General features: G+C 40.9%; 1 protein-coding gene across 6 annotated transcripts in view; it reads right to left on the bottom strand.

Moving 5' to 3' along the window:
* ARHGAP21 (Rho GTPase activating protein 21) overlaps window positions 1-25876 on the bottom strand; it is a gene marked incomplete at its 5' end in the record, with an annotated part of 128029 nt that overhangs the window by 89298 nt on the left and 12855 nt on the right. For 3 of the 6 annotated variants that reach the window (XM_079700626.1, XM_079700627.1, XM_079700628.1), the window contains one exon: window positions 13604-13687. The exons of the other annotated variants lie outside the window; for them this stretch is intronic. In XM_079700626.1, the coding sequence (XP_079556752.1) occupies window positions 13604-13687 (84 nt within the window). Of the gene's footprint in view, window positions 1-13603; window positions 13688-25876 lie in introns of those variants that run through there. 6 annotated transcript variants of the gene reach the window in all.

Genomic DNA, 25876 nt, shown 5'->3' with positions numbered 1-25876 from the left:
GCTAGAACCTAAGTTTCCAATCTCCTGATCCTGGAACTTTCTCACTGTATTACACCAAGAACAGATTGTTTCAGCAATTTGAGGATCATAGCTTCTGGGTCATGTACCCTTAGTTTTTTCCTTTATAATTGATATTTATCAGATACATAATATATTTTCATTAAAGACAAATTAGAAACTAAAGCTAAGCAAAAAAAAAAACAATAATAAGGGCTTCCTTGGTGGCGCAGTGGTTGAGAGTCCGCCTGCCAATTCAGGGGACACGGGTTCGTGCCTCGGCCCGGGAAGATCCCACATGCCGCAGAGCGGCTGGGCCCGTGAGCCATGGCCGCTGAACCTGCGCGTCCGAAGCCTGTGCTCTGCAATGGGAGAGGCCACAACAGTGAGAGGCCCGTGTACCGCAAAAAAAAAAATAATAATAATAGTTTAACTTACCTACCATTACCCTTCTAAAGAAAAGTGATGCCAATATTTTGGTGTATATATATCTTTTCAGATTTTTTCATATGTGAATATATACAAATACACACTTTAGAAAAATGTTCTTCTATTTAGTTTTATTTAATACGTTATGAATGTCTTTCCATGTTAATATAACATATCTACACATTATTTTTAAAGACTGCATGGTATTTCACCATATGAATAAATCAAATTTTATTTATTCATTTTTGTCTTTGTCATTTAGGAATGCACACTGTTTATTAAGATTTTTTTATACTACTACTACTACTGTTATTATTGTTATTATTGTTACTACTATTACTACAACTACCTGTAGACCAATCTCCATGAAAAACCATGAATAGGTCATTAGGATAAATTCCTGAGAATGGAGTTGCTGGATCAAATCATCATGTTCTGTTTCTTTGTCTTATAGTTTTATATGCAAAGTGTCAAAGGGCCATCTATAAAATGGGGAACCAAGTCACAAACCTACGGACAGCACAGCAGACTACTTAACTATGGATATATATTCTAGCCAACACTGGGTAGTTATTTTTTAATCTTTTCCAATATGCTAAGATGAAAATAGTTCTTATTGTTTTTTTTTCTTTCATTAGTAATGAAGCTAAACATCTTTGCATGTAACATCCAATTCTTAAAGACCTATAATATAAGTAATATAGAAAAGAATATACAGATATTCAGCTTAGTCTCCAGCTTGAGAATGATAGTCTCCAGCTGAAGAGTGAATTACAAAAGAACATGTCACTGGAGTTCAGAACACAGTTCTCGTACAAAATGAGGGTTGACAGCAATGCCTTGAAACACAGCAGTAGAAACCAAAGCAAAATCCCTGGGAACTCGAGACGGAGCTTAAAATACACAGGAACCCAGGGATGATGACCCAGGGAAGCAGACCCCAGATCTCAGAGAGGAGAGAAGCTCCCCAAGGAAGGAGGGTCAAACCAGCTCATGTTCAGATTATTGTGAGCACTGGCACCTTAACTTCAGGACACCAGACACCAGGGCAGGTCCATCTTTGAGTTGCCAGGTCCAGCCAAGGCAGATGACATGAAGTGAGCTAACTGCATCCACGGTCCTTGGGGGGAGACTGGGCTTGGAAATGGAGCGACCTGGCTGCCATCCAACTCCTAATGTGGTAATGTACCGCCTGCTTGTGCCCTTTCAGGTGCATCGCAGTTTCTAGGTCGAACTCAATTGTGTCTTCTTTATTTCAAAAACCCTGCTAAGTAAAAATTTCCAAATGCAGGAGGTACTTGTTTCATAATTTGTATTAAATATCAAGAAGTATCCTGTACACATTTTATAGGCACTGGTGGAGCTTACTATTTAAAAGAACGCTGGGATAAAGCCTTTTGGAAGGCTTTAAATTGTTTAAATTGGAAGCAATTGTTTAAATTGGAAGCAATAAATTGTTTTAATCACTCCATAATTTATGTCCCATAAATACAATTGCCTTTCAACGTAACGTTTTTCTGGAAACTACATTATAAAATGAATCATTTGAATAGATAATATTTTTACATAGAAAAAAATGCTTTAATTGGCTAAAACACAGAAATGATTTAACAATACATCAGAAAAGCGAAGATATAACAATTAGAAACCTCTAAAATCATTTACAAATGCAAACTGTCACAATTTTTAAATAAGCATAATTATACCAGCTGGATATTATATAAGGGGGAGCTTAAAGTATTATAAAGTACATACAGCACTCATAAAAATACAAATCCAATATACCATAAATTTTACTAAAAGTTTATAAGGCAGAAATAAGAACCATTAATCATTCAGATCAGCCTGAACAGCCCAAAGGGAATTCTATCTTAAAAGAAGGGCTTTTTACACTCCTTTACATTCTTTTGCTTTGGCTACAGTGCAAGTAGTTTATGGTTGAGTTGGATGCCACGGGGCATTTCTTTAAATACTAGCTGGCTGGACCATCTCCCAAATCAATTTCCAGATTTTTGTTAGTGACGCTGATATTATTGTTATTGTTGTTGCTGAATTAATTCAAATTTGATTAAATAATTATAATTTCCATAGGAAGAAACAAGAGTCTGTCTTCCTATAAAATTATCTTATTTTTAGGGTTTCCCTGGTGGTGCAGTGGTTGAGAGTCCGCCTGCCGATGCAGGGGACGCAGGTTCGTGCCCCTGTCGGGGAAGATCCCACATGCCGCGGAGCGGCTGGGCCCGTGAGCCATGGCCGCTGAGCCTGCGCGTCCGGAGCCTGTGCTCCACAACGGGAGAGGCCACAAGAGTGAGAGACCCGCGTACCGCAAAAGATAAGTAAATAAATAAATAAATAAAATAAAATAAAATAATCTTATTTTTGGAAAATTTCTTTCCCTGTAACCATTTTAGCTAGGCTAAAATGGTAATGCCGCTCACTCCCTGGACCTTACATCTTTAAAAATCTTTATATTCAAGTAGATATTGTCATTGCAGAAAGTTATTTAATAAGTAGTTCTTAAGGACATGTGGAAGATGAAGTTGCATGAAGGACACTAACTTGCTCTGGTCACTCAAATAGACGATTCAAAGAAACTGAAAATTAGATGACATTATTCCTCTTTTAATGTATTGCTAACACTGTACTCAAAGAAATTAGGTAACTTATCCAAGTTCTTACAACTAGTGAATGATGGGCAAAAGATCTGAACACTTTACAAAAGAAGAAATTCAAGGGGCCAATAAGTTTAAGAAAAGATGCTCAAACTCATTACTCACGAGGCAAATGCAAACCCAAACCATAATAAGATACTATGACACATACACCAAAATGGCTAAAAGAAATATTTTTTAACTGGCAAACAATGACCGGCAAGGATGTAGAGTAACAAGAGTTCTCAAATACTGCCGATGAGAACACAAATTGGCATAACCACTTTGAAAAGCTGCTTGGTAGCGTCTGTCGAAGTTGGGCCATAAAACGTACACATCCCTTGTCCCAGTAACTCCACTCCTAGTTAAACACTCAGCAGAAATCCATACATATAAAGCCATGTGCAAAAATGTCCACAGCAGCACTATGTGTAGTGGCCGAAATTGGAAATAAGACAAATGCCATCAAAAGTAGAATGGATAAACTATGTTATATGCATATAGTGAACTACTATAAATAAAATTCTTTAAGTTTACAGCTAATGCAACAACATGGATGAATTTGAAAGCTAGTCCTAAGTGAAAAAAAGTCAAACATAAAAGGGTACCTACGGTGCAATCATATTCATAATAAAATTTACAACAGGCAAACCAATACATAGTGATGGACGCCCAGATAGTTATCATCTTCGGAGGAGGGGAGGATACTGCAAAGGGCATAACAGAGGCTGAGGGGCTGTTAATGCTCTGCAGCTTTATCAGAGTAATGATTCCACAGGTGCATTCACTTTGTAAAATTCATCAAGCTGTGTATTTATGATTTAAAGATATTTTAGGTATTGCTATATTTCTAGTTACAGTGTTTACATGTTTGTTAAAATGTGTTCATGTCTAATTAAACATGAATCTGGCTGCCACTGTCATGCTAAACACCCTACAACAGGCTTCCCATCACCCTGGGAAGACACTCCAAAGCCCTCCTCTTACAGACCCTCCTAGGACCTGGTCCTGGATATGCCTGATTCCCTTAGTCCTCTCCCTCCGTTCACGATTCCTGCCACACCAGTCTCCCGGTTGCCTCAAACACACCAAGCTCCTTCCCATCTCGGGGACCTTACCTGTGCAATCCCTCTCCTGAAGTGCTGATATTTGCATGGCTTTGGGATTCTGCTGACACACCATCGACTCAGAGAAGTGACGTCAGAGGGATTTTTCCTGACCACCTTTATCTAAACTAGTCTCCCCATCGCTTCATCCTACTTTATTTTTCCTCATAGCACTTGTCAATTCTGTATCAAATATTGTGTATTTGATTATTGATTGTCTGTGCCCCTGCCCTCCCCCATTAAAATGTAAGGTCCATAAGAGCAGGGACTGTGTTTTGTTCACACCAGAACAGCAGCACAAAGCAGGGGCATAAGATATTGTAGCGAATGAATAGAAATTGAGTCTCTTCTCCCGTAAGGGAAAGTTTGCACTTGTAACTATATATTTATTTCTGTGCATTTGTTTCCTATCTGTCTCTCCCACTCCGTTAACAGTCACCATCTTACAGACAAGGCCTAGCAGAGCAGCCATACGCACTGAATCAGCATGTCTGCAAGCAAAAGATGTAGTGCATTAATGCACCACTGAAACTTCATTTTTCTCTAAGCTCACTACAAATATGCATTGTAACAGCCCACTCAGGATCTAAACACTGTGATTACTGCCTGAGTTAAGCTCCTGTAATCTCCAGGCCCTAAAAAGCACCATTTCCCCCTCCCCACCAAGCGTAGGTCCAGAATCATCAATGTAACAGAATATTTTGACTGATTGCCATTATTTATGGTAAACCTAACCTGTTCCCTCCCGGGCAGAAAAGAGTTACCACAGCAGGCCTGAGATTGCTAACCTCAGAAAGGCCTGCTTATGAGGTTGGCCCTTGGTTAGCATCTGGGAATCTGGACTTCAGGAGGGTTCCCCCCATTCCCTAACAGAGAAGACTGGCCCACTGGGCCTCAACAGTTAGTACAAACAATGTGGATTATGCTGACCGCCTGCTTTCCTTCTGGGAGTCTGGAATTTTGGCATATGCTAGTCACATGACCAGCCCCCAATGAAAACCTTGTCTCGAACAAGCGTCCCTCAAAGATGACATTTTACATGTGTTGTCTCAGTTTGTTGCTAAAGGAATTAAGTGCATCTCGTGTGACTCCACTGGGAAAGGACCCCTGGAAGCTTGTGCATGGTTTTCTCTGCGCTTTATCTCATTTTGCTAATTCTGCTTCGTATCCTTTGGCTGTAATGAATCATAGTTCTGAGTACCACTGTGTCGTGAATTCTGTAAGTCACTGAACCATGAGGTGACCTGGGGGACTCCACCCCACATCTCCCAGTTCTGAAACGGATGATGATCAGTCACGACTGTAGAAAAACAAAGAGGGGCTTCCCTGGTGGCACAGTGGTTAAGAATCCGCCTGCCAATGCAGGGGACACGGGTTCGAGCCCTGGTCCTGGAAGATCCCACATGCCACAGAGCAACTAAGCCCGTGCGCCACAACTACTGAGCCCGCATGCCACAACTACTGAAGCCTAGAGCCTGTGCTCTGCAACAAGAGAAGCCACCACAATAAGAAGCCCACGCACTGCAACCAAGAGTAGCCCAACTCGCCTCAACTAGAGAAAGCCCACGTGCAGCAACGAAGACCCAACACAGCCAAAAATAAAATAAATAAATTAAAAAAAAAAAAAGAAGAGAACAGTGACACCCCCCACCCCGCCTTCTAGCATTCCTGCCTCTGTGCACTCCCCTCCCCTTGAGTGTGGGCTGGACCCAATGATTTGCTTCTAATGAATGGAATTCGGCAAATGTGATGGGTGTCACTTCCAAGATCAGATTACAAAAGGCTGAGACCTGGGCCTTGCCCACACTCTCTCTCTCTCTCTGGCTCTCCTCCTTTGCTTCTTATGATGTAAGAATTACTTTTTGTTATGACTGGAAGAAGGAAGCCCTGAAAATCCTCTAATCAGATTATAGATGAGAACACTAAAATCCAGAGAATTGACAGAATTGTTCAGAATCACACAACCAAGAGGTGGAAGAGCAGACAAATATGCAGGAGCTTCTACTCATAGTCCAAGGCTCTTTCTTTCCACCAGACCATCTGACTTGCCAAGCAGTTCTCCCCAAAGGTGGGGAGGAGGGAACATCAAAAGCTGATGTTTGTAAGTGCTCTTCTCTTTGCGATCAAGTCCAACTATCATCAAGACAGACGAATCTGCCATTCCATTCATCCACAGACCATTTGGTCTGTCCTTCTGGAATCTGCCTTTTCCTTCGGAAATTTCCATTTTGTCTTTCCCATTCATTTAAACCTGATTTCACCCATCAAAAGCTCCCAGGCAGTATACCTAGGCCAAGACAGAGTCAGCCTCTGGGCCCTCTAAGCAACAGATCCAGAGGCAGCCGGCTTGATGTTCACCATCAATATAATCTAGATATTTAAACTAATAGGTCACTATTCTAACTTAACCACTTTGCAGCTCAAGAGCAATTATGAATATCGCTAAAGGACATTAACAACACTACTTTTTAAAACTTTTATTTCAACATTAAACTCTGCTTACATAGACTGTGTTTATCATGAATTACTTATATTTACCAACTCATAATATACTTATGTTTATATTTATATGTATTAATAATGCTAAAGTTTCAGTATCAGAAGGGCTAAGAAAGTGACTTATCAACTAACCATCATTACAAAAGGCACCTAAACCTCACAGCTACCACTATTTAAGGCAAAACCAAATTCTCCCTTTTTGTTTCCTTATCTTTCTTTTAACCTTTTATCTCTTCTTCAATCCTGTGTATCCATCATTCCAGACATTCCTATCCCTTTCCCCCCTTCCCTTCTCCTTTTTTTTTTTTTTTTTTGAGGTTGAGTAGTCTTTCTTCTGGGTGTGGCCAAAGGCCTGATTCCTTCTCCTTTTTCCTTCTGTTTTTCTCTATTGCGCCCTATATTGGTCATCAGTTGGAAATATATATATATTTATATTCCAACATACATACAAAAATTCTTTATCATTTACTCTACATTCTTTTTTTTTTTTTGCGGTACGCGGGCCTCTCACTGTTGCGGCCTCTCCCGTTGCGGAGCACAGGCTCCAGATGCGCAGGCTCATCGGCCATGGCTCACGGGCCCAGCCGCTCCGCGGCATGTGGGATCCTCCCAGACCAGGGCACGAACCTGCGTCCCCTGCATCGGCAGGCGGACTCTCAACCACTGCGCCACCAGGGAAGCCCTCTACATTCTTAATACAGCTTTAGAATTACTAGTTTTAATAAAGCTGATGAGTTGCTATTATCAGTATATCAACGCCTTCATTGCAGAGTGAGAGGTAAGGGCAGGGACACCATAGCTTGACTCCCCCCACCCCCGAGGTTTACATCCTATCCTGCTCTGCAGCTTCTAGGCTGTGTGGCCCTGGGCAAGTAACTTAAGCCCTGTTTCATCTGTTTCCTCACTTGTAAAATGAGAATATGAAAATAATATCATCTCTGTAGCGTTGTTATAAAAATTAAAGGAGGTCAACTACGTAAAGTGTCTGACATACATACTAAGTGCTCGCTAAATGTTACTATTTTTACCTCTCACAAAATATTGAACTAAAAAGCTCCTTGTGACATTTTTCAGCATTTTAGAGCCTTGGTATTATAAGGCTAGTCACAGGGGCATGGGGATGGTTTTTATCTCTCCTGTCTTAGACCAGTAATTCTGAGAGTTACAATTTTAGGTGAATGGTTCTCAAACACCACTGGTGAAATGTAGAAATGATTTGCTTGCATTTTTCCTAACAATGATTAAGAGGCCTCTCTCCTTGAATCCTCAGCCCCCCTGGTTTCACGTGCAAGCTCTACCTATGGAAAATTAGCCATCTGTGTGTCTCGGCAATGTCAGTGGTATCCTGGAAAGTGTAAGTGTTTCTGCTAATCCCATATTCACCCTGCCCAGCAGCAAGCTTCTTCCAGCTGGTATCACCTACACACCTCCAGGCCCAGGCCACATACGTGGAAGTGGCCCGTGCACATAAGTGAGAGAGAAGATGACAAAAACAGCACACCACAGGCTACACAGATGGTTAAACTGGAAGTCAAGCCAAGAGAAAAGGCCATTTACACTATTATGCCTCGCAAGGCAAAATCCTCAGGGTCCTTAACCTGAAGTCCTCTTTTTCAGGCTACCTGAATTAAAATAATAAAAGTTAAAGGTGGTTCCAGTTTTTCCCATCTACGTCAATAATGAAGCATAAAACAAGAAAAGTTGAGTTCTTGTTCTTTAGGTTCAGGTATTCTGGATTAACTCGTCTCTTATCCAGTGATTAAAAAAGAATCACTTAACCCCTTAGAATTTTTTTTTGCCTTAATTTTTAACGGAAGATACAATGTGAAGTAATATTCAAAGAAAAACAGTTCAATTAAGCACAGTATGGAGGTTCCTTAAAAAACTACAAATAGAACTACCATATGACCCAGCAATCCCACTACTGGGCATATACCCTGAGAAAACCATAATTCAAAAAGAGTCATGTACCAAAATGTTCATAGCAGCCCTATTTACAATAGCCTGGAGATGGAAACAACCTAAGTGTCCATCATCGGATGAATGGATAAAGAAGATGTGGCACATATATACAATGGAATATTACTCAGCCATAAAAAGAAACGAAATTGAGCTATTTGTAATGAGGTGGATAGACCTAGAGTCTGTCATACAGAGTGAAGTAAGTCAGAAAGAGAAAGACAACTACCGTACGCTAACACATATATATGGAATTTAAGAAAAAAAAATGTCATGAAGAACCTAGGAGTAAGACAGGAATAAAGACACAGACCTACTAGAGAATGGACTTGAGGAAATGGGGAGCGGGAAGGGTAAGCTGTGACAAAGCGAGAGAAAGGCATGGACATATATACACTACCAAACGTAAGGTAGATAGCTAGTGGGAAGCAGCCACATAGCACAGGGAGATCAGCTTGGTGCTTTGTGACCACCTAGAGGGGTGGGATAGGGAGGGTGGGAGGGAGGGAGACGCAAGAGGGAAGAGATATGGGAACATATGTATAACTGATTCACTTTGTTATAAAGCAGAAACTAACACACCATTGTAAACCAATTATACTCCAATAAAGATGTAAAAACAAAACAAAAACAAACAAAAAACCAAGCAAACAAAAACCAGCTTTAACTCTTTCCAGGAGCCTTAAAGTGCAGAAGAATCACCAGAGGATCTTGTTAAAATGCTAATTCTTACGTCTGGGCTGGGACCTCAAAGTCTGCATTTCTTACAAACTTCCCGGGAGCACAGACACTACTGGTCTGTGGACCACAGAGTAGCGAGAATTTAAGATACCTTACGTGTCAAAAGGCCTATTCCCAATTCCCTAGGTTATCAAGTGAAAGCCTCCTTCGACTGGTGTGAGAAGCAACAGCTTGTCCTAACAGCTCTAAGGAACAGAGTGAGCCCTAGGCTACCAACTGCTTCTTAATAAAGGAGAGGAGCTTCAAGGGGGAGGGGGAAGCAATGTAAAAAAAAAGTTCTCCACCATGCAAGAGAGGAAGAATTTAAGCCTGGGTCCTCAGGGTGGCTCTCTCCTGGTTTCCAATTCAAGGAAACAATCCAGCATTCCTCTCTGGCTCTCCTTCCCTGAAATGGACTTATAGACAGAATGACTATTTCTGTGAAATAACAAAGTTGCTAATCATTTTTATAATCTTCTTTCAGAGAAAACAAATGGATCTTCTTTAATGGTATGATTATTTTTCCCTTCGTAACATTTTGTAACACATTTGACTAGAACACTTCACTGGGAAGGGGACGAGTGAGAACCTAAAGAAAGTGACGCGGTGAGCCATGCGGAGATCTGCGAGAAGAGCACTTCAGGAAGAGGGAACAGACAGCAAGAGCAAAGGCCCTGGGGTTGAACAGCAAGGAGACCGGTGTGGTTAGAGAAGAGTGAATAGGGAAAGATCTAAGCGGAAACAAGGTCATGGTGATGATGGAGGGAGGGGGACAAATCACATAAGGCCTTGGGCTTTCATGCTGAGTGAGCCAGGCAGTCTGGGGGCTTTGAGTAGAGTAACTACTTTCTGATGTTGAACAGGATCAGACTGGCTGCTGAGCTAAAAACAGACTGTAGGCTCTATACAAACACAAAGAAAGAATGACAACGCCAGGACCTCCCTTGCTTGGTGCTTCTCAGTTTTCCTTCTGAGTTGTGCAGTATCAGTTGCACTGGATTTCTAGGAAAACCAAGAACTGGATGATGGGCTCTGTCATCGACATGAAGCTTTAATGCCCAACTCCTTGGATCTGACTCTGCTGCCCGCAAACAGTCAGCCCCTAGTTCTAAATGTTGATTAGAACATTTGAAATTTCTCACATACCAACATGGAAAACAGGGAGAGAGAAGCACAGGGTTCTTCTCTTCCTAATGCTGTTGTGGGAATTAACAATATTATTTACTATCTATAAAATTTAAAACTTCACTCATCTCTCACAATCCAAGAATACTCTCTTCTCAAAGACTGTCTTAATTAATATAAGATGTATTTTGTTAAAGTTATGCATCACTGAGCCAGTAATTTCGCTTCTGAGATTGTATCCAATGAAAATAATCCTAAACAGGAAAACAATTTTAATAACAGAGATATTCACCATACTTTATTTCTAATAGCAAAAATCTAGAAGCAATTTAAATGTTCAACAACAGTTAATTATATTGATAATATACATAAAATATTAAATGTTATATATGCGTGTGTATATCCTCTAGCTAGAATATTATGCAGCCATTAAAAATCATGTCACAACACGGTAAAATGTGCATAATATGATTACAACTCATAAAATACACTCTCCCGCCCACCACACCACACACACACACACACATAGAGGGAAAAAACACTGTGCACAGGAAAAAGAAACCTGGCAGTATACGTATCAAAATATTAGCAGGAGTTGTACTGAACTAGGTAAATCAACTTTATATTTTCCAATTTTTACATGTGACCATACATTTTATTGACAGGTTTTTTTTCTTTTTCTTTTTTTTTTTTTTTTTTTACAACTTTAGAAATTAAATTAATGGAACCACGTTACTCCCATCTTTTCATTTCCAATATAAATGTCACAGAGCATCGCCTCTAGGTCTACTGTATTAACCTGATACATAAATAATAGCAAGCATGTATTAAGCACTTATCATGCCAGGCACTGTGTGAAACGCCGTATCCAGGTGGTCTCATTTAATCGTCACAACACTGCATGACGCAGGTACCGTTAGAAGTGAGGAAGCAGAGGTGAGTAATGCTAGAGTCGTCACAGAGCCAGCTCCTTCCTCATCCTGCCTTTTCACCTACTCCTTTTCTTGCTTTCCCATGCTCCCCTACCAATACCATAAGCCTTCCAAAGGTGTCCAGCAACATCCCTGGGCACTGCTTAGCTTCAATAATAAAACTCAAATAAATCCAGCTGCTGCCCTAAGTCTTTCTATAAAGACTTTCTAGAAGTTACACACTGGAAGCCAAGAGCCACATCTGGCCAAAAAGATGTGTTTTGCTTAGATCTCAGTATTTTGAAAAACTTGAATTAGTCACATCCTGAAGCTGAATCCCCAGTTAGCCACAGTCTTCACCAGCCCCTGTTGTCCTATACTTGACCCTTCCCAGCTCCCTTTACACTTTTATGGAACATGCCTAGTCCCAAAAGCATTGAGTCGGTGACTTCCACCAAATACTTTAAGTGGTGACATAAAAGCCACAGGAGATGTGGTCACTTGCCATTTTTACTTCATGCTAAGTTCTGCAAACTCTTCTTCTGAGAGATGCTAGCAACTAAATGGCCTACTGTCAGATCTAAACCACAGGGTAAGTAGCAACAGCAATCCTGCAAAACCCCAGGCCAAGGCATGTCCAAAGGCACTTTCTATTGCTGGCTTACTGGATCAACTCATCCCTAGATTCTGTTGCAACCACAAAATTCCTTTGGGATTATCTAGAATGAAGAAGTCTTGACAAGGTCCCGGATCTTAAAGTAGAAAGTTTTCTGATGACACCAGTAAGTTTAGTAATAGGGTCAAACTAAACACTATTTTTTTTTACATGCTAAGATAATTGTAGTATCTATCTTCTTTTATTCTCTAAGTAGCCATTCGAAATCCATATTTTTATGGTAATGTAAATCCATTAGGGAAAGAACTAGAAAGTCCATTGAGGGATCAATCTCTTGCTGGAAAAAATATAGATGAAATGACCTTCTCCATCTCTAATTTCTCTGATAAATTAGTCTACTGTGCCCAACAGAAACTATGAAAACACCTTGTCACCATTCCAGAATAAAGAGAATATGGCATAAAGAAAGGTATTAGGGACCCAAAAGTCCCACTTGGAACTAAGTTCATGTCTCGTAACGTTCTGTTTATGCCATGGCTATGGGGCAACCGAGAAATGGCAGGTGTGTGTGTGTGTGTGTGTGTGTGTGTGTGTGTGTGTGTGTGTGTGTGTGTGTGTGTGTGTGTGTGTGTGTGTGTGTGTGTGTACGTTGGGTGGGGTACATTTCACTTATCATTCACTGCTTTCAATATTTTAAATTTAGTTTTTCTTCTAAATTTCAAACAGTACTAAAGCACTTTTTAAAATAATGAAGACAGAAATCCGCAAAGTGATTAATAACCATACAAGGTAAATAATTCATAAGATTCACTGATAACTGGAACAAAAGACATCAATCAGGTTTCTTTCTATTTTCTAACAGGAGCTATTATGCTAAATATGTACAATATTATTTATGAATTACAAAAGCAGACTGTACTTGATAATAACAATGCTGATTGAAGGTTGAAGGGAGAAATAAGAGTTTTTGCTTCTTAGGGGAGAAAACTCAAAAGCATATAATAACTGTCATTAAAAAAAAATACCCAGCAAAGTTTCTCTATCGCAAAATAACTATTTTCTCAAAAGGCTGTCCAGTAGTCGAATATCAGATTCTAAACAAGGACTTACATTTATTTAATCCCATAGTGAAAGAAATCAAGAACTATATTTCATTAAAAATGAAAAACTAGTTAAAAAGCAACTCATTCCAAATCTTGCCTACCTTCTTATAAATATAATGTTAAATGTCTCTAAAAATGTATAACATTTGCCGAGTCTCAATTTATTGCTTTAATTTTTCCTAGTTTTATTTTTTAAGTAATTTGTTCTAACTTCCCCTCCCCCCCACCACTTAAAGCTCTACAAATAAAGTCTCATCTGGGCAACTTCAGAGTTAAGTCTTTTAGAGGAATTCAGATGATGAGATTTGAGATACGCCATGCTAAACAAGTATTTCAATAAAGAGCCATAGTCTAAAGATTACTTTTTCACTGTTTTCGGAAGACAGTGACTTCAAAGCCAGCATTTTCACCAATTTTTTTTTTTTTTGCTTTATACATTACAGTAGTTTTGAATTACAAAGCAAATATAGATATTTATCCAACAAACCTGACCACTCCATGCACAATACAGATTGCACAATAAACTCCAATTGTGGTTGATCATGCAGTCTAAAATCCTGAACTGGGCCATGACTGCCTAGAGCACAGCCTGCGCATCTTCTCTGACTCAGCCCTCGTCAGCACCGGGGGCTGTTACGGGAGCTCTGCAGTGATGCGATGGGCAAATAGGATCTTCCCCTCCTTTTCCTGTCCGAGCAGCAATAGCTCACTGGCAGAACAACATCATCCTTCCAAACGCTGGTACGTTCACACTGTTACATCATGAAGGAAAGTCTTCCTAAAAGTCTTATTCTATATTTATGATTATTTGCTTTTTAAAAAGATTATTGCTTGTTCCTTCTTTCTGGGTATCACAGGCTAGCCTTTATACATTCAGTGAAATCACAGCTTAGGGAGGTGGTATAATAAATCAACCATGCCGACTGCATCCCACAAGCCAGCTCCCGACGACTTGAGGCTTAGGCAGCACCAGTGACCCTGACGCTGTGCTCAATCCAGAGGGGACCTCTTGGTCCTCTCTTCATCTCTCAGGACGTCTTACACTGTAATAACCCCTTAGATGTCTCTCATCCTGGGTACCGTATTACCACTCTTGGTTTTCTTCCTATTCTCTAACCATTCCTTCCTTGTAAGAAAGCAGATTTCAACTGCCACCTACAAATGTATGACCGGGAGCCAATGGCTTAACTTTTGAGCCTCAACTCATTCAGCTGTAAAATGGAGACAATTTTAACACCTGCTCTCATGGAGTTTTTAGTCTGAAATAAAATAACATCTGTAACGCACTTGAAACAGTATCTAACAGACACCTAATAAATAATTATTACTATTCTTAAGATGGGCTTCCTTCCTGTCTAAATTAGAATTCTACCTCATGTCTCACACTATCCCTAGATGATGTCATCCTCCAGACCCATGATTTTAATTATGAATTACTTCCAAACCTCTCTTCAGCTCCACCCTTTCTCCCAAGCTCCAAATTCTCGCTAAGCACACGCACCTAGAAACCTTAGACCACGTGTCCAAAATGGAATGGGTCTTCCCTTTCACAACCTGCCCCAGCTCTGTACCATCTCATTTGCATAATGGCAGCACCATTTTGTCCCCTTGGTCAGGCAAACAGAAACCAGAGTCCTCCGGCCTCCCTCTTCCTTACCTCTCACATCCGGTTACCAACTCCTGGCACTTCAACTAAAATCTGTAGTAAATCTGTCCCTTTTCCATTCCCACGGTCACTGCCTACATGGAGGCCCCCCTCAGCGTGCTCCTGGGCTCTAGCTGGTCTCCCAAACACTCTGCCTCACTGCTTCTGCGACCCCGCCCACAGAGGGCCACCTAAAGGATCTTTGAGAAACACTGCGATGGCAAATACGTTCAAAAAGACCGCTCGGAGTCTAAGCACAAAGGTCAGATTCAAAGGCCTCAAAATCTAAAAAGTGGGCCTCCTGGAAAGCTTGTTTTTAACCAGTTCTTCTTAAAAATCTTTAGCTGGTTTGTCTGCCTCTCTCTTTCCTTAATTGGCGGTGGTCCCTAACGAAGAGGTCCCTTGGTCCTCTTCTCTCTCCTCATCCCTCTCAATGAGCTCATCTTATTCCCCAAACTATAAGTATAGTCGATGTTGGTTTAATTGACCTCTGCCTAACATACCTGCCAGACAAACCAGAATCCTCAGTTCCCGCTGTATGAATAAATGCTGGCTGGTCCCATGGCAAGCTCACCTCTTATGTTTGCGAAGATTTTCTCCAGCCTCTTATTTCTCCTCCCGCCAAGTGAGACTCACGCTCAACACAGCTTATTTTTGCACGAATCTCTTTAAGTCAGTTTTACTTTTGGTGTTGTTATTATGTAGCTTATATGATATGGAAACTGATAAAATATGAGTAAAAATGAGAGCTGCTATTTCTATGAAAACTTGAATGCTTTGAAAAGACCCAGTAAAGGGTAGTGTTCACTTCTACATTTTTCTCTTCCTTGGTCTTGTACCCATCTCTCCAGTGAGATATCAGAACTTCTCCCTAGCTGGAGCCATGGGGCATATTCAGAAACTAAGGCTGTTCCCAGAACATTCTTCTCTTCTTCCTACGTAGCTAACTCCTACCTGACTTGGCGCGAACACAATCTCCCCAGGAAGGTTCTCCCTGATCCCTACACTCGGGGAGGCCTGCCTGCTGTGTATAGTCATAGCTCCCTGATCCTCTCCACTCACTGCACTCTATTATAACTGCTTGGTTCAACTGTTCCCACTTCCCACCATCCAGGTACATCCACGAATGCAGGGGGCAGATCGTGTCTGTAATTTTTTCACTGCTGTATCCCCAGTGCCTGGTACTTAGAAGGTGCTCACTAATATTTGTTGAATGAGTTAATAAATGTGGAAGCACAGTTCTAAGTATAATAGGAAGCTTTGGCACTAGAAGCAGCAAACTCGAATCACTTTAAGACAGAATAATGCTTACCTTGGGGTCTACGAGGGTCATTAACACCACTCGAGGGCAAAACACAAATTGCGTCTTTCCTCAAATGATCTCACTAAGCTCTTGGAGCGGATGGGTTTCTAGCAAAATCCCTAAATACCTACACTGACACCGTATATTCTATCCCCATCCTGAGATTCTGAAAAATTCTAGAAGATGGGGAAAAGGGGGTTTCAGGCACCTGATTTTCAGAAGTTCTCAGGGGATTCTGACACACCTTAATAGTTAAGAACCACTAAACAGGGCTTCCCTGGTGGTGCAGTGGTTGAGAGTCCGCCTGCCGATGCAGGGGACACGGGTTCGTGCCCCGGTCTGGGAAGATCCCACATGCCGCGGAGCGGCTGGGCCGTGAGCCATGGCCGCTGAGCCTGCGCGTCCGGAGCCTGTGCTCCGCAACGGGAGAGGCCGCAACAATGAGAGGCCCGCGTACCGCAAAAAGAAAAAAAGAACCACTACACAAAAGTTCGGACCCACAAAAAGGACTTGGAGACTAAACACACAGCTGAGATCAAGCTTTTACAAATCATTCCTAAACACAGTGTGTAATTTAATAATAACAGTGCAGCAATACTAACTTCCCCATTTTGATTATTGTACTGTGGTTATTTTAAGATGTTTACAGTAGGGAAATCTGGATGAAGGATATAAAGGAACTCTCTGTACTATTTTGCAACTTTTCTGTGGGTCTAACATTATTTCAAAATAAAATGTTAGTACGAAAAGGACCATGCACAGTAGTGCAACCCAGTAGCAATGAACATCTCTAACTTGCAGACATGATCTTGGATATCATCTACCACTAAAGAAAAGCAGGGCTCTTTGGAGGAATGGCTGATTCCAGGTCTTGAGCAGGAAATACACATAAAAGATATGCTGGAAAATCACACTGGACAGTAAGAAAGCTACCAAAAACAATTAGGTTCATGTGTAAAGGACCCAGGAGAAAGCCTGAAGAGGCTACCACTATTCAAAACTGGGAGAACTGGAGCTACAATAAGAAATGAAATGTCTACCAGTTAATACTAGATAGACACATACATACATACACATAGGTACACACATAATACACACAAAGGTCACCTTTGAAAGTTGATCAGGGTACTGATTCATTTCTATAGGTAAAGAGAAAGAATGAAAAAAAAAATCATACTGTCATATTTTCCCAATACACACAGTTTATACTTCTAAAAAATTAGGTAATACATATCTATAATCTTATATTGACACTACTGAAATTCAAAGAGCTCTGAAAGTCAAAACGTTTTTGAAACTCATCAATTGCGAAACCTGCCCTGCCCTGACCTGACACAATGTGCTTTCTACCTGCCCTGCCCTGACCTGACACAATGTTCTTTCTAAGTCTTTATGTGTTAGTATGAATATTCATACATTTTACAGCAGAAATTACTACTCTGATAGCTGCGGGCTATCCCACAATCTGCATCATCTTACATTTCTAAAACCTGAAAACTTCTGATTTCTGAAAAACCCAAGGATTTTGGATAGTGGATTATCTGCACAAACAGCACAGGAAATAAGGGTAACTGGACAGCAGGAGTCCAGAAGAAACAAACAACAAGGGAAGAAGATTACAGAGAGCAAGACCATCTCCCCCAGGACTGGGAACATCTTCTCCACCTATGATCACTACGGCCAGAGGAGCTTTCTTCTTCCTTTTTTTTTGACTCGTGAATTTGTTTTTATTTTTATTGGGCTATAGGGGATGGGTTGGGAAATATCTCCGTAAGTTATGCCCTACTAGGGAAATGTCCATTCTAATTTTCCTGGGATAGCTTTCGGAGCTTTTTCTTTTGTTGGAGCTACTGCTCTTGCTGGCAGCAGCCTCTTCAGGTCCACTCCTGAGAGGCTCCTCCTTGGAAGAGAATTTCCTCTTTTTCTTGGGGACCCTCTTGTTTCCTGACTCTTCAGGGTCACTATCTGGTTCCAGAGGGAGCTTTCTAAGCAGGTAAAATGTGAGCCAGACTTTGAAGAAAGTATGGGATTTACATAAATGACAAGACATGGGAAAAGCATTTCAGGCAAAATGAACATGAACAAACATGAAAACACTTCAGACTGCATGTACATTCAGGGGACAATGGACCTGCCATTTGCTCTGAACAAATGTTTCATGTGGGACAGTGAGACATCACGTGGAGAAACACCTGGACCTTCAACCCTGTTACAGCCTCTCAACTTTAAATGAACTGCAGGCTCTCTTCAGAAAACTATATTTATATATGACCAGCTTACCACTCTAGAGAAAGGAGAAGCAGAAACTTAAAACACCTCTAGAAAACGTGCCTCTAAACCTTAGTCTTAAAAGACCATCCCTGAGGCTCAATAAATTCGGCACATGGCTTTAGCTCAGTAACTTAACACACTGAAGCAACAGAAGATGCCAGTCATCTGTGTACCATAAGTTGACACTTTAAAGATATCAAGTCATCAAGTTCCCTGGTTGCCAAGAGACAAAAAAGAGGGTTGACAAAATTTTCAAGCTGTCTATTAATCTGCCACTGAACTGTTTACCACTTAGCTAAATGAACACAAACTATTTCCATCTAGGTGAAACCAGTAAATCTAGATCAAAGTAGAGACTTTCTCCCTGAAATTTTTTTCTTCCTTCTACTAAAGCTGCTATGGTCATGTTAACACTCTATCCGTTAAATTTCCGTCTTCCCCTCCTGGCTGTGTAACCTTGGTTAAGTTAATTAAGCTCTCTGTACCTCAGTTTCCACATCTTTAAAATGAATATAATAATAGTACACACCTCATGGAGTTGTTTTGAGGATTAAACAAGGTAAATAATCAGTGTCACGGTACTTAGTAAGGGTTCAGTGTTCTCTCTGAAAACCCTAAAAAATTATCTAAAGTCTACTTTGCTTCACTGTATGTTTCTAGGAAACAAGACATTACAGCCTAGCACTTACAAACGGTATATTAAGATTAAATAGGGACTTTCCTGGTGGCGCAGTGGTTAAGAATCCGCCTGCCAATGCAGGGGACACGGGTTCAAGCCCTAGTCTGGAAGATCCCACATGCCGCAGAGCAACTAAGCCTGAGAGCCACAACTACTGAGCCCGCATGCCACAACTACTGAAGCCTGTGCGCCTAGAGCCCATGCTCCGCAACAAGAGAAGCTACTGCAATGAGAAGCCCGCGCACCTCAACAAAGAGTAGCCCCCGCTCTCCGCGACTAAAGAAAGTCCACGCGCAGCAAAGAAGACCCAATGCAGCCAAAAATAAATTTTAAAAAAAGATTAAATAAATATTAAGGCTAGTAAATGTCAAGAGCATAAATACCTAAATTATAACAGGAATAAAAAATATTAAAAGGATGTGACACTCAAAACTGAAGACAAATAGATACATATTGTATGCCGGAAATCAAATGATTACTAACTTTTTATCCTAATTTACATATTTTAGGCAAAATAAAGTATAAACTATACAACCTCATCACCCTTTGCAAAGGTTTAATGACTCTCTTATATCCAGCTATTGGGAATCTATTCTGATGGCCTGTATTTTCAGTCTAAGACCAAAAATACCCAACTAGCCTCTTTCCCTACAAGGAGTCTGAGACCATCTTGGCAGCCAAATTGAAATATATGTAGTTAATCTAACAAAAACAAATTCTCTTTTCCTGACCTTGCCTGTTCGGATTATCTGTGGGAAAGCAAAACCAGGACTTCCCTGGTGGCTCAGTGGTTGAGAATCTGCCTGCCAATGCAGGGGACATGGGTTCGAGCCCTGGGAAGATCCCATATAACAGGAGTAACTAAGCCCGTGCGTCACAAATATTGAGCCTGCGCTCTAGAGCCCATGAGCCACAACTACTGAAGCCCGTGCACCGCAACGAAGAGTAGCCCGCTGCAACTAGAGAAAGCCCTCACACAGCAACGAAGACCCAACAACGAAGACCCAATGCAGCCATAAATAAATAAATAAATTTATTTTAAAAAAAGAAATGAAAAGCAAAACCACACCATAAGACCCCAGAAGTTTCACAGGTTATAAAATAGTAGAGGAAGGAAATTAGCAGAAGCAAAGATTAAATAAATGAAGGCAGCTACAAAACCAGAATACATTAAGATATTTAAAAAGGAGAAGAACTATCCGATTTAACTCTTTAAAAAGGAAAGCTTGGAATTCCCTGGTGGCGCAGTGGTTAAGAATCCACCTGCCAATGCAGGGGACACAGGTTCGAGCCCTGGTCCGGGAAGATCCCACATGCTGCGGAGCAACTAAGCCCGTGAGCCACAACTACTGAGCTTGTGCTCTAGAGCCCGCGAGTCACAACTATCGAGCCCATGTGCCACAACTACTGAAGCCCGGGCGCCTAGAGCCCGTGCTCTGCAACAAGAGAAGCCACCGCAATGAGAAGCCTGCGCACCGCAGTGAAGAGTAGCCCCTGCTCGCCGCAACTAGAGAAAGCCCGTGCACAGCAACAAAGACCCAATGCAGCCAAAAATAAATAATAAAATTTTAAAAATAAATTAAAAAAAATTTTTAATAAAAAGGAAAGTTCAAAAAAATACTATCACCAATATCACTGTTTCTCAGGGTCCTCAGGCCAATTTGCCTGTGAGAATTAACAGATTATACAGGTTGACTTTGTAAAAAATTACTCGCTTACAGCTAGCTAGATCTAGCTTTTATAAAAAATCAGATTCTTGTCACAAAATATACTAGAGGTCCCCTATGTAGAACTTTAATCTATCAAAAACAGTTTGAACCAGAAAGAAAAGAGGCAAAAATAAGTTCTGGACGCCAAGCTGTGTGTTTTACTCATACTATATATACTCCTTACTCAGAGGCAATGGCAGAGAAAAGTCTTATATGGAAATTGATGTACAGACTATCAAATGTTTAATTTAATATGACTTATTCTTCCTTAATTTTTTGGTGGATTTCCTCCTTAATCATTCTCTCACACTTTGTCTTTGCCATACTGTTCTCTCTGCCTGTAACATTCTGCCACCACCTGCTTCAGAAATTTCTACATGTCCTTTAAGACTCCACTCAAGGGCCACCATCTTCCCTCTCCTCTTCCAGGCTGTTAGACCCTCCTGTCTCATGCTCACGTGTATCCTTAGTTGTCGCACAATACCCTAACTGCAGCTTCCTAATCTGTCTCTTCCTCCTTAACAGTGAGCTCCATAAGGGCAGAGGCTACTGTTTTTTTCTATCTCTGTTCCCCTAGGGGGAACTCCCTCGCAGTCCAGTGATTAGGACTCCGCGTTTCCACTGCGGAGGGCCTGGGTTCGATCCCTGGCCGGGGAACTAAAATCCCACAAGCCACGCAGCAAGGCCAAAATAAATATTAAAAGTTCCCCTAGGAACTTCCTGGCATAGTCATAAACCTTCAATAACTTTTTGTTGAATAAATGAATGGATGCAAATGAGGCAGCAAAATAGAACAGAATGAACAGTTCAATGAATTCTAACCAATGTATACATCCATAAAATCACCATCACACAATCAAGGTACAGAACATTTCTATCACCCCAAGCCCCTTGATGCTTCTTTGCAATCGATCAAAGCCCTGCCCAGGCCCAGGCAACCACTGATGTGCTCTCTATCACTATAGGTTAGTTTACTCAGTTCTGGAATTTTAAAAAAGTAGAATCATACATTACGTACTCTGCCAAGTCTGGATTCTTTTCCTCAATGTTCTGAGATTCATTCATGCTGTTGAGTACATCAATAATTCATTCTTTTTAAATGTGAGTAGTATTCCATTACATGGACATACCATAATTTGTTTTCCATTCATCTCTTAATGGGTATTTGGGTTGTTTCAAATTTGGGGATATTATGAATAGAGCTGTTATGAACATTCACACACAAGTCTTTTTGTGGACACTGTTTTCATGTCCTGTGGGTAAATACCTAGGAGTGGGTCACACGATAAACGTATGCTTAACTTTCTGAAAACCGCCAACATGTTTTCTTAAGTGGCTGTGTCATTTTACATCCCTATCAGCAATATGTGAGTAAGAGGTCATTTGCACCACATATTCAACAACCTTGGTATTTTTTATCTTCTTAATTTTAGCCATTCCAATGGGAGCATAGCAGTAGCTCACTGTATTGATAGTTTTAATTTGCATTTTTTCCCTGATGATTGGTGCTAGTGAATATCTTTTCATGTGCTTATATGTAATTCATATATCTTCTTTTTTTTTTTTTTTTTTTTTGCGGTACACGGGCCTCTCACTGTTGTGGCCTCTCCCGCTGCGGAGCACAGGCTCCAGACGCGCAGGCTCAGCGGCCACGGCTCACGGGCCCAGCCGCTCCGCGGCATGTGGGATCTTCCCGGACCGGGGCACGAACCCATATCCCCTGCATCGGCAGGCGGACACTCAACCACTGCGCCACCAGGGAAGTCCCATATATCTTCTTTTATGGAGTTCACTTCTGCCCATATTTAAAGTTAGGTTGTCTTATTATTATTGAGTTTGAAGGCTTCTTTATAATATATTCTGGAAGCAAGTCCTTGATCAGATACATATTTTGCAAATATTTTCTCCCCATCTGTGGTTTAACTTTTCATTTTCTTAAATGGTATTTTACAAAGAGCAGAAGTTTTTAATTTGGATGAAGTCCGACTTATAATTCTTTTTCCTTCTCCGCTTAGTGATTTTTGTGTCCTATCTCAGAAATATTTGTTTACCCCTCAAAGCCATGTATATTTTGCTCTTGGCTAGAAGTTTTATTGTCTTAGCATTTACATCAGTGATCTATTTGGGGTTCACTTTCCCGTGTGATGTAAAGATGGAAGTTCATTTTTGTTCCAGCACCACTTGAACTCACCCCACTGTATTCAAATGATCATATAGATATGGGTCTCCAAACTCTCCATTCTTTCACTGTTCTATATATCTATCATTATCCCATTCTACTCTGTCTTGATTTTTGTAGCTTTGAGTCAGTATTATAAAATACTACTGTAAGTCCTCCAAACTTGGTTCTTTTTCATTACTGTTTTGGCTACTCTTTGTCTTTTGCATTTCCATATAAATTTTAGAAGCAGCTTGTCTATTTCTAACAAAAAAAAAATTTTTAACGCTGCTAGAATTTTAAATGGGACTGAATTGGACTTACACAGCAATTTGTGGTGAAGTCCCATCTTAATAATATTGAGTCTTCCAATCCATAAATACAGCATATTCCTCAATTTATTCAGGTTGTCTTTAAAATATTAAAAACATAATGCTATTATTTTCTATTTCATTTCCCAACTGTTTGTTGTTAGTATACAGAAATACACTGATTTTGTATATCAACCTTGTATTCTTGTCCATAGTCTTCTAACCCACAACCTTGCAAAATTTACTTATTAGTTCTAGGACGTTTTCTTGGTAGATTCCTTATAATTTTCTGTGTGCACAATCATGTTGTCTGCAAAAAAAGAGTTTTATTTCTTCCTTCTCTTTTTCTTTTTTTTTTAGGTAATTTATTTTATTTTATATTTTTAAAATTTTATTTATTTATTTATTTTTGGCTGCACTGGGTTTTTGTTGCTGTGCGTGAGCTTTCTCTAGTTGCGGCGGGCAGGGGCTACTCTTCGTTGTGGTGCGCGGGCTTCTCATTGCGGTGGCTTCTCTAGTTGTGGAGCATGGGCTCTAGGTACGCAGGCTTCAGTAGTTGTGGCACGTGGGCTCAGCAGTTGTGGCTCGCGGGCTCTAGAGCGCAGGCTCAGTAGTTGTGGTGCATGGGCTTAGTTGCTCCGCGGCATGTGGGATCTTCCCAGACCGGGGCTCGAACCCGTGTCCCCTGCATTGGCAGGCAGACTCTCAACCACTGCGCCACCAGGGAAGCCCTTCCTTCTCTTTTTTCCTTCCTCCTTTTATTTCTTTTCTTGACCTACCACACGTGGTAGGGCCTCCAGTATGAGGCTGAATAGAGTGGTGAGAGCAGACATCCTTACCCTGTTCCTGCTCTTAGTAGTGAAGTGCCAGTGTTTCCCCAAGCATGAGAGCTGTAGGCTTTTTCCTAGGTCCCCTTGATCAAACTGGGTAAGTTTCCTTATATTCCCACTTTTCTGAGAGTCTTTATGATGAACGTTATGAAGTTTATCAAATGCTTTTTCTGCATCTATTGAGATGATCATACAAATTTTCTCCTTTATTCCATTAATATATTAAATGGTTAATATGTTGTTGATATGTTAAAATGATAAATTAATCTTTCATTCCTGGGATAACTCCAACTTAATCATGATGTATTATCTTTTTCATATATTTCTAGATTTGATCTGTTGATATTCTGTTAAGGATTTTTACATCTACAACCATGAGGGTTATTGGTCTGAATTCCTGTTCTTATACTGGTTTTGCCTGGTTGTTACTAGGCTTATGCTGGCATCATAAAAAGAAGATGGGAAGTGTTCCCTCCACCTCTATTTTCTGAGCTTGTATAGAACTGGTATGATTTCTTCCTTAAGCATGTGATAGAATATGTCAATGCAGCCATCTGGATCTGAAGTTTTCTTGGTGGGGAGGTTTTTAATTCTAAATTCAATTTCTTTAACACATATGGCAGCAGTCAGATTTTTTTTTTTACATCTCTCCTTGTGGCAGTTTTGGTAATTTGTATCTTTCAAGGTGTGATAGTGTGATTTATAATAAGAAATACATATTTGGGCTTCATCCCCATTTCTGGCACAGAGCCCCTAAAACCCCTGGAATTTCCTAAGTGACGAGAGCAACCGTGGTGTCTTTTGTTATGATAATGAGGTGACATCAGGAACACACCTGAGGACAGAGGCTGATTGCCAGGAGAACCAACCAACCAAGTGATGAGAGGGTCAGAACACTGAATCTCATCCCGACCTCAGGGGAGGGGAGAGGGGCTGGAGGTTGATTCCACCTCCAATGGCCAATGATTTAATCAATCATGCTGATGTAATGAAGCCTCCATGAAAACTCAAAAGGATGAGGTTCGAAAAGCTTCCAGGCTGGTGAACATGGGGGTTTGGGAAGAGTGGAGCACCTGGAGAGGGCGCGGAAGCTCCACACCTTTTCCCCACACCCTGCCCTACGCACCCCTCCTAACCGGCTGCTCCTGTGTTATACTCTTTATTATAGAACCCGTGATGTAGCTAAGTAATGTTTCTCTGAGTTCTGTGAACCACTCTAGCAAATTAGTTGAACCCAAGGAAGGGGTTGTTGGAACCTCCAATCTACAGTCAGTAGGTTAGAAACTCAGGTGACAACCTAAACTTGCAACTGGACGCTGAAGTTGCGGGTGGTAGGGGGCTGGGGGGGTAGGGCAGTCCTGTGGAACTGAGCCCTTAACCTGTGGGATCTGACTCTATATTCGGGTAGACAGCATCAGAAGTAAGTTGAACTGTAGGACACGCAGCTGGTATCGGAGAACTGTCTGGTGAGGAAAACCCCACCACCACCGCCCCTACCTAACTAACATACGCACACACAACTCTGAACTGGTATCAGAATCCTTACGCAGAATTTGCCCATTTCACCTAAGTTGTCACATTTACTGGCATAGAGTTGTTCAGATATTCCCTTTTTATCTTGTTAATGTCTGTAGGCTCTGAATGGTGCTCCCCTCTTTTACTCCTGATCTGGGCATTTTATGTTTTCCCTCTTCATTAATCCTACAGACTGATTTCTGATGTTCAAAATCTTTCTCATAGACTAGCAAAAGATCCCTGTCTTGTCTGCTGTCAATTCAAAGCCAACTGGAAAAGACATACTTTTTTCCTGTCAAATATATGCTAAACACTTCACCGTAGTTTGTAGAAATCAAG

Source organism: Hyperoodon ampullatus (assembly GCF_949752795.1).
Source record: "Hyperoodon ampullatus genome assembly, chromosome: 3".
NCBI lineage: Eukaryota > Metazoa > Chordata > Mammalia > Artiodactyla > Ziphiidae > Hyperoodon > Hyperoodon ampullatus.
Note: the sequence above shows the minus strand (reverse complement) of the source record. Positions and strands in the feature narration are given on the sequence as shown.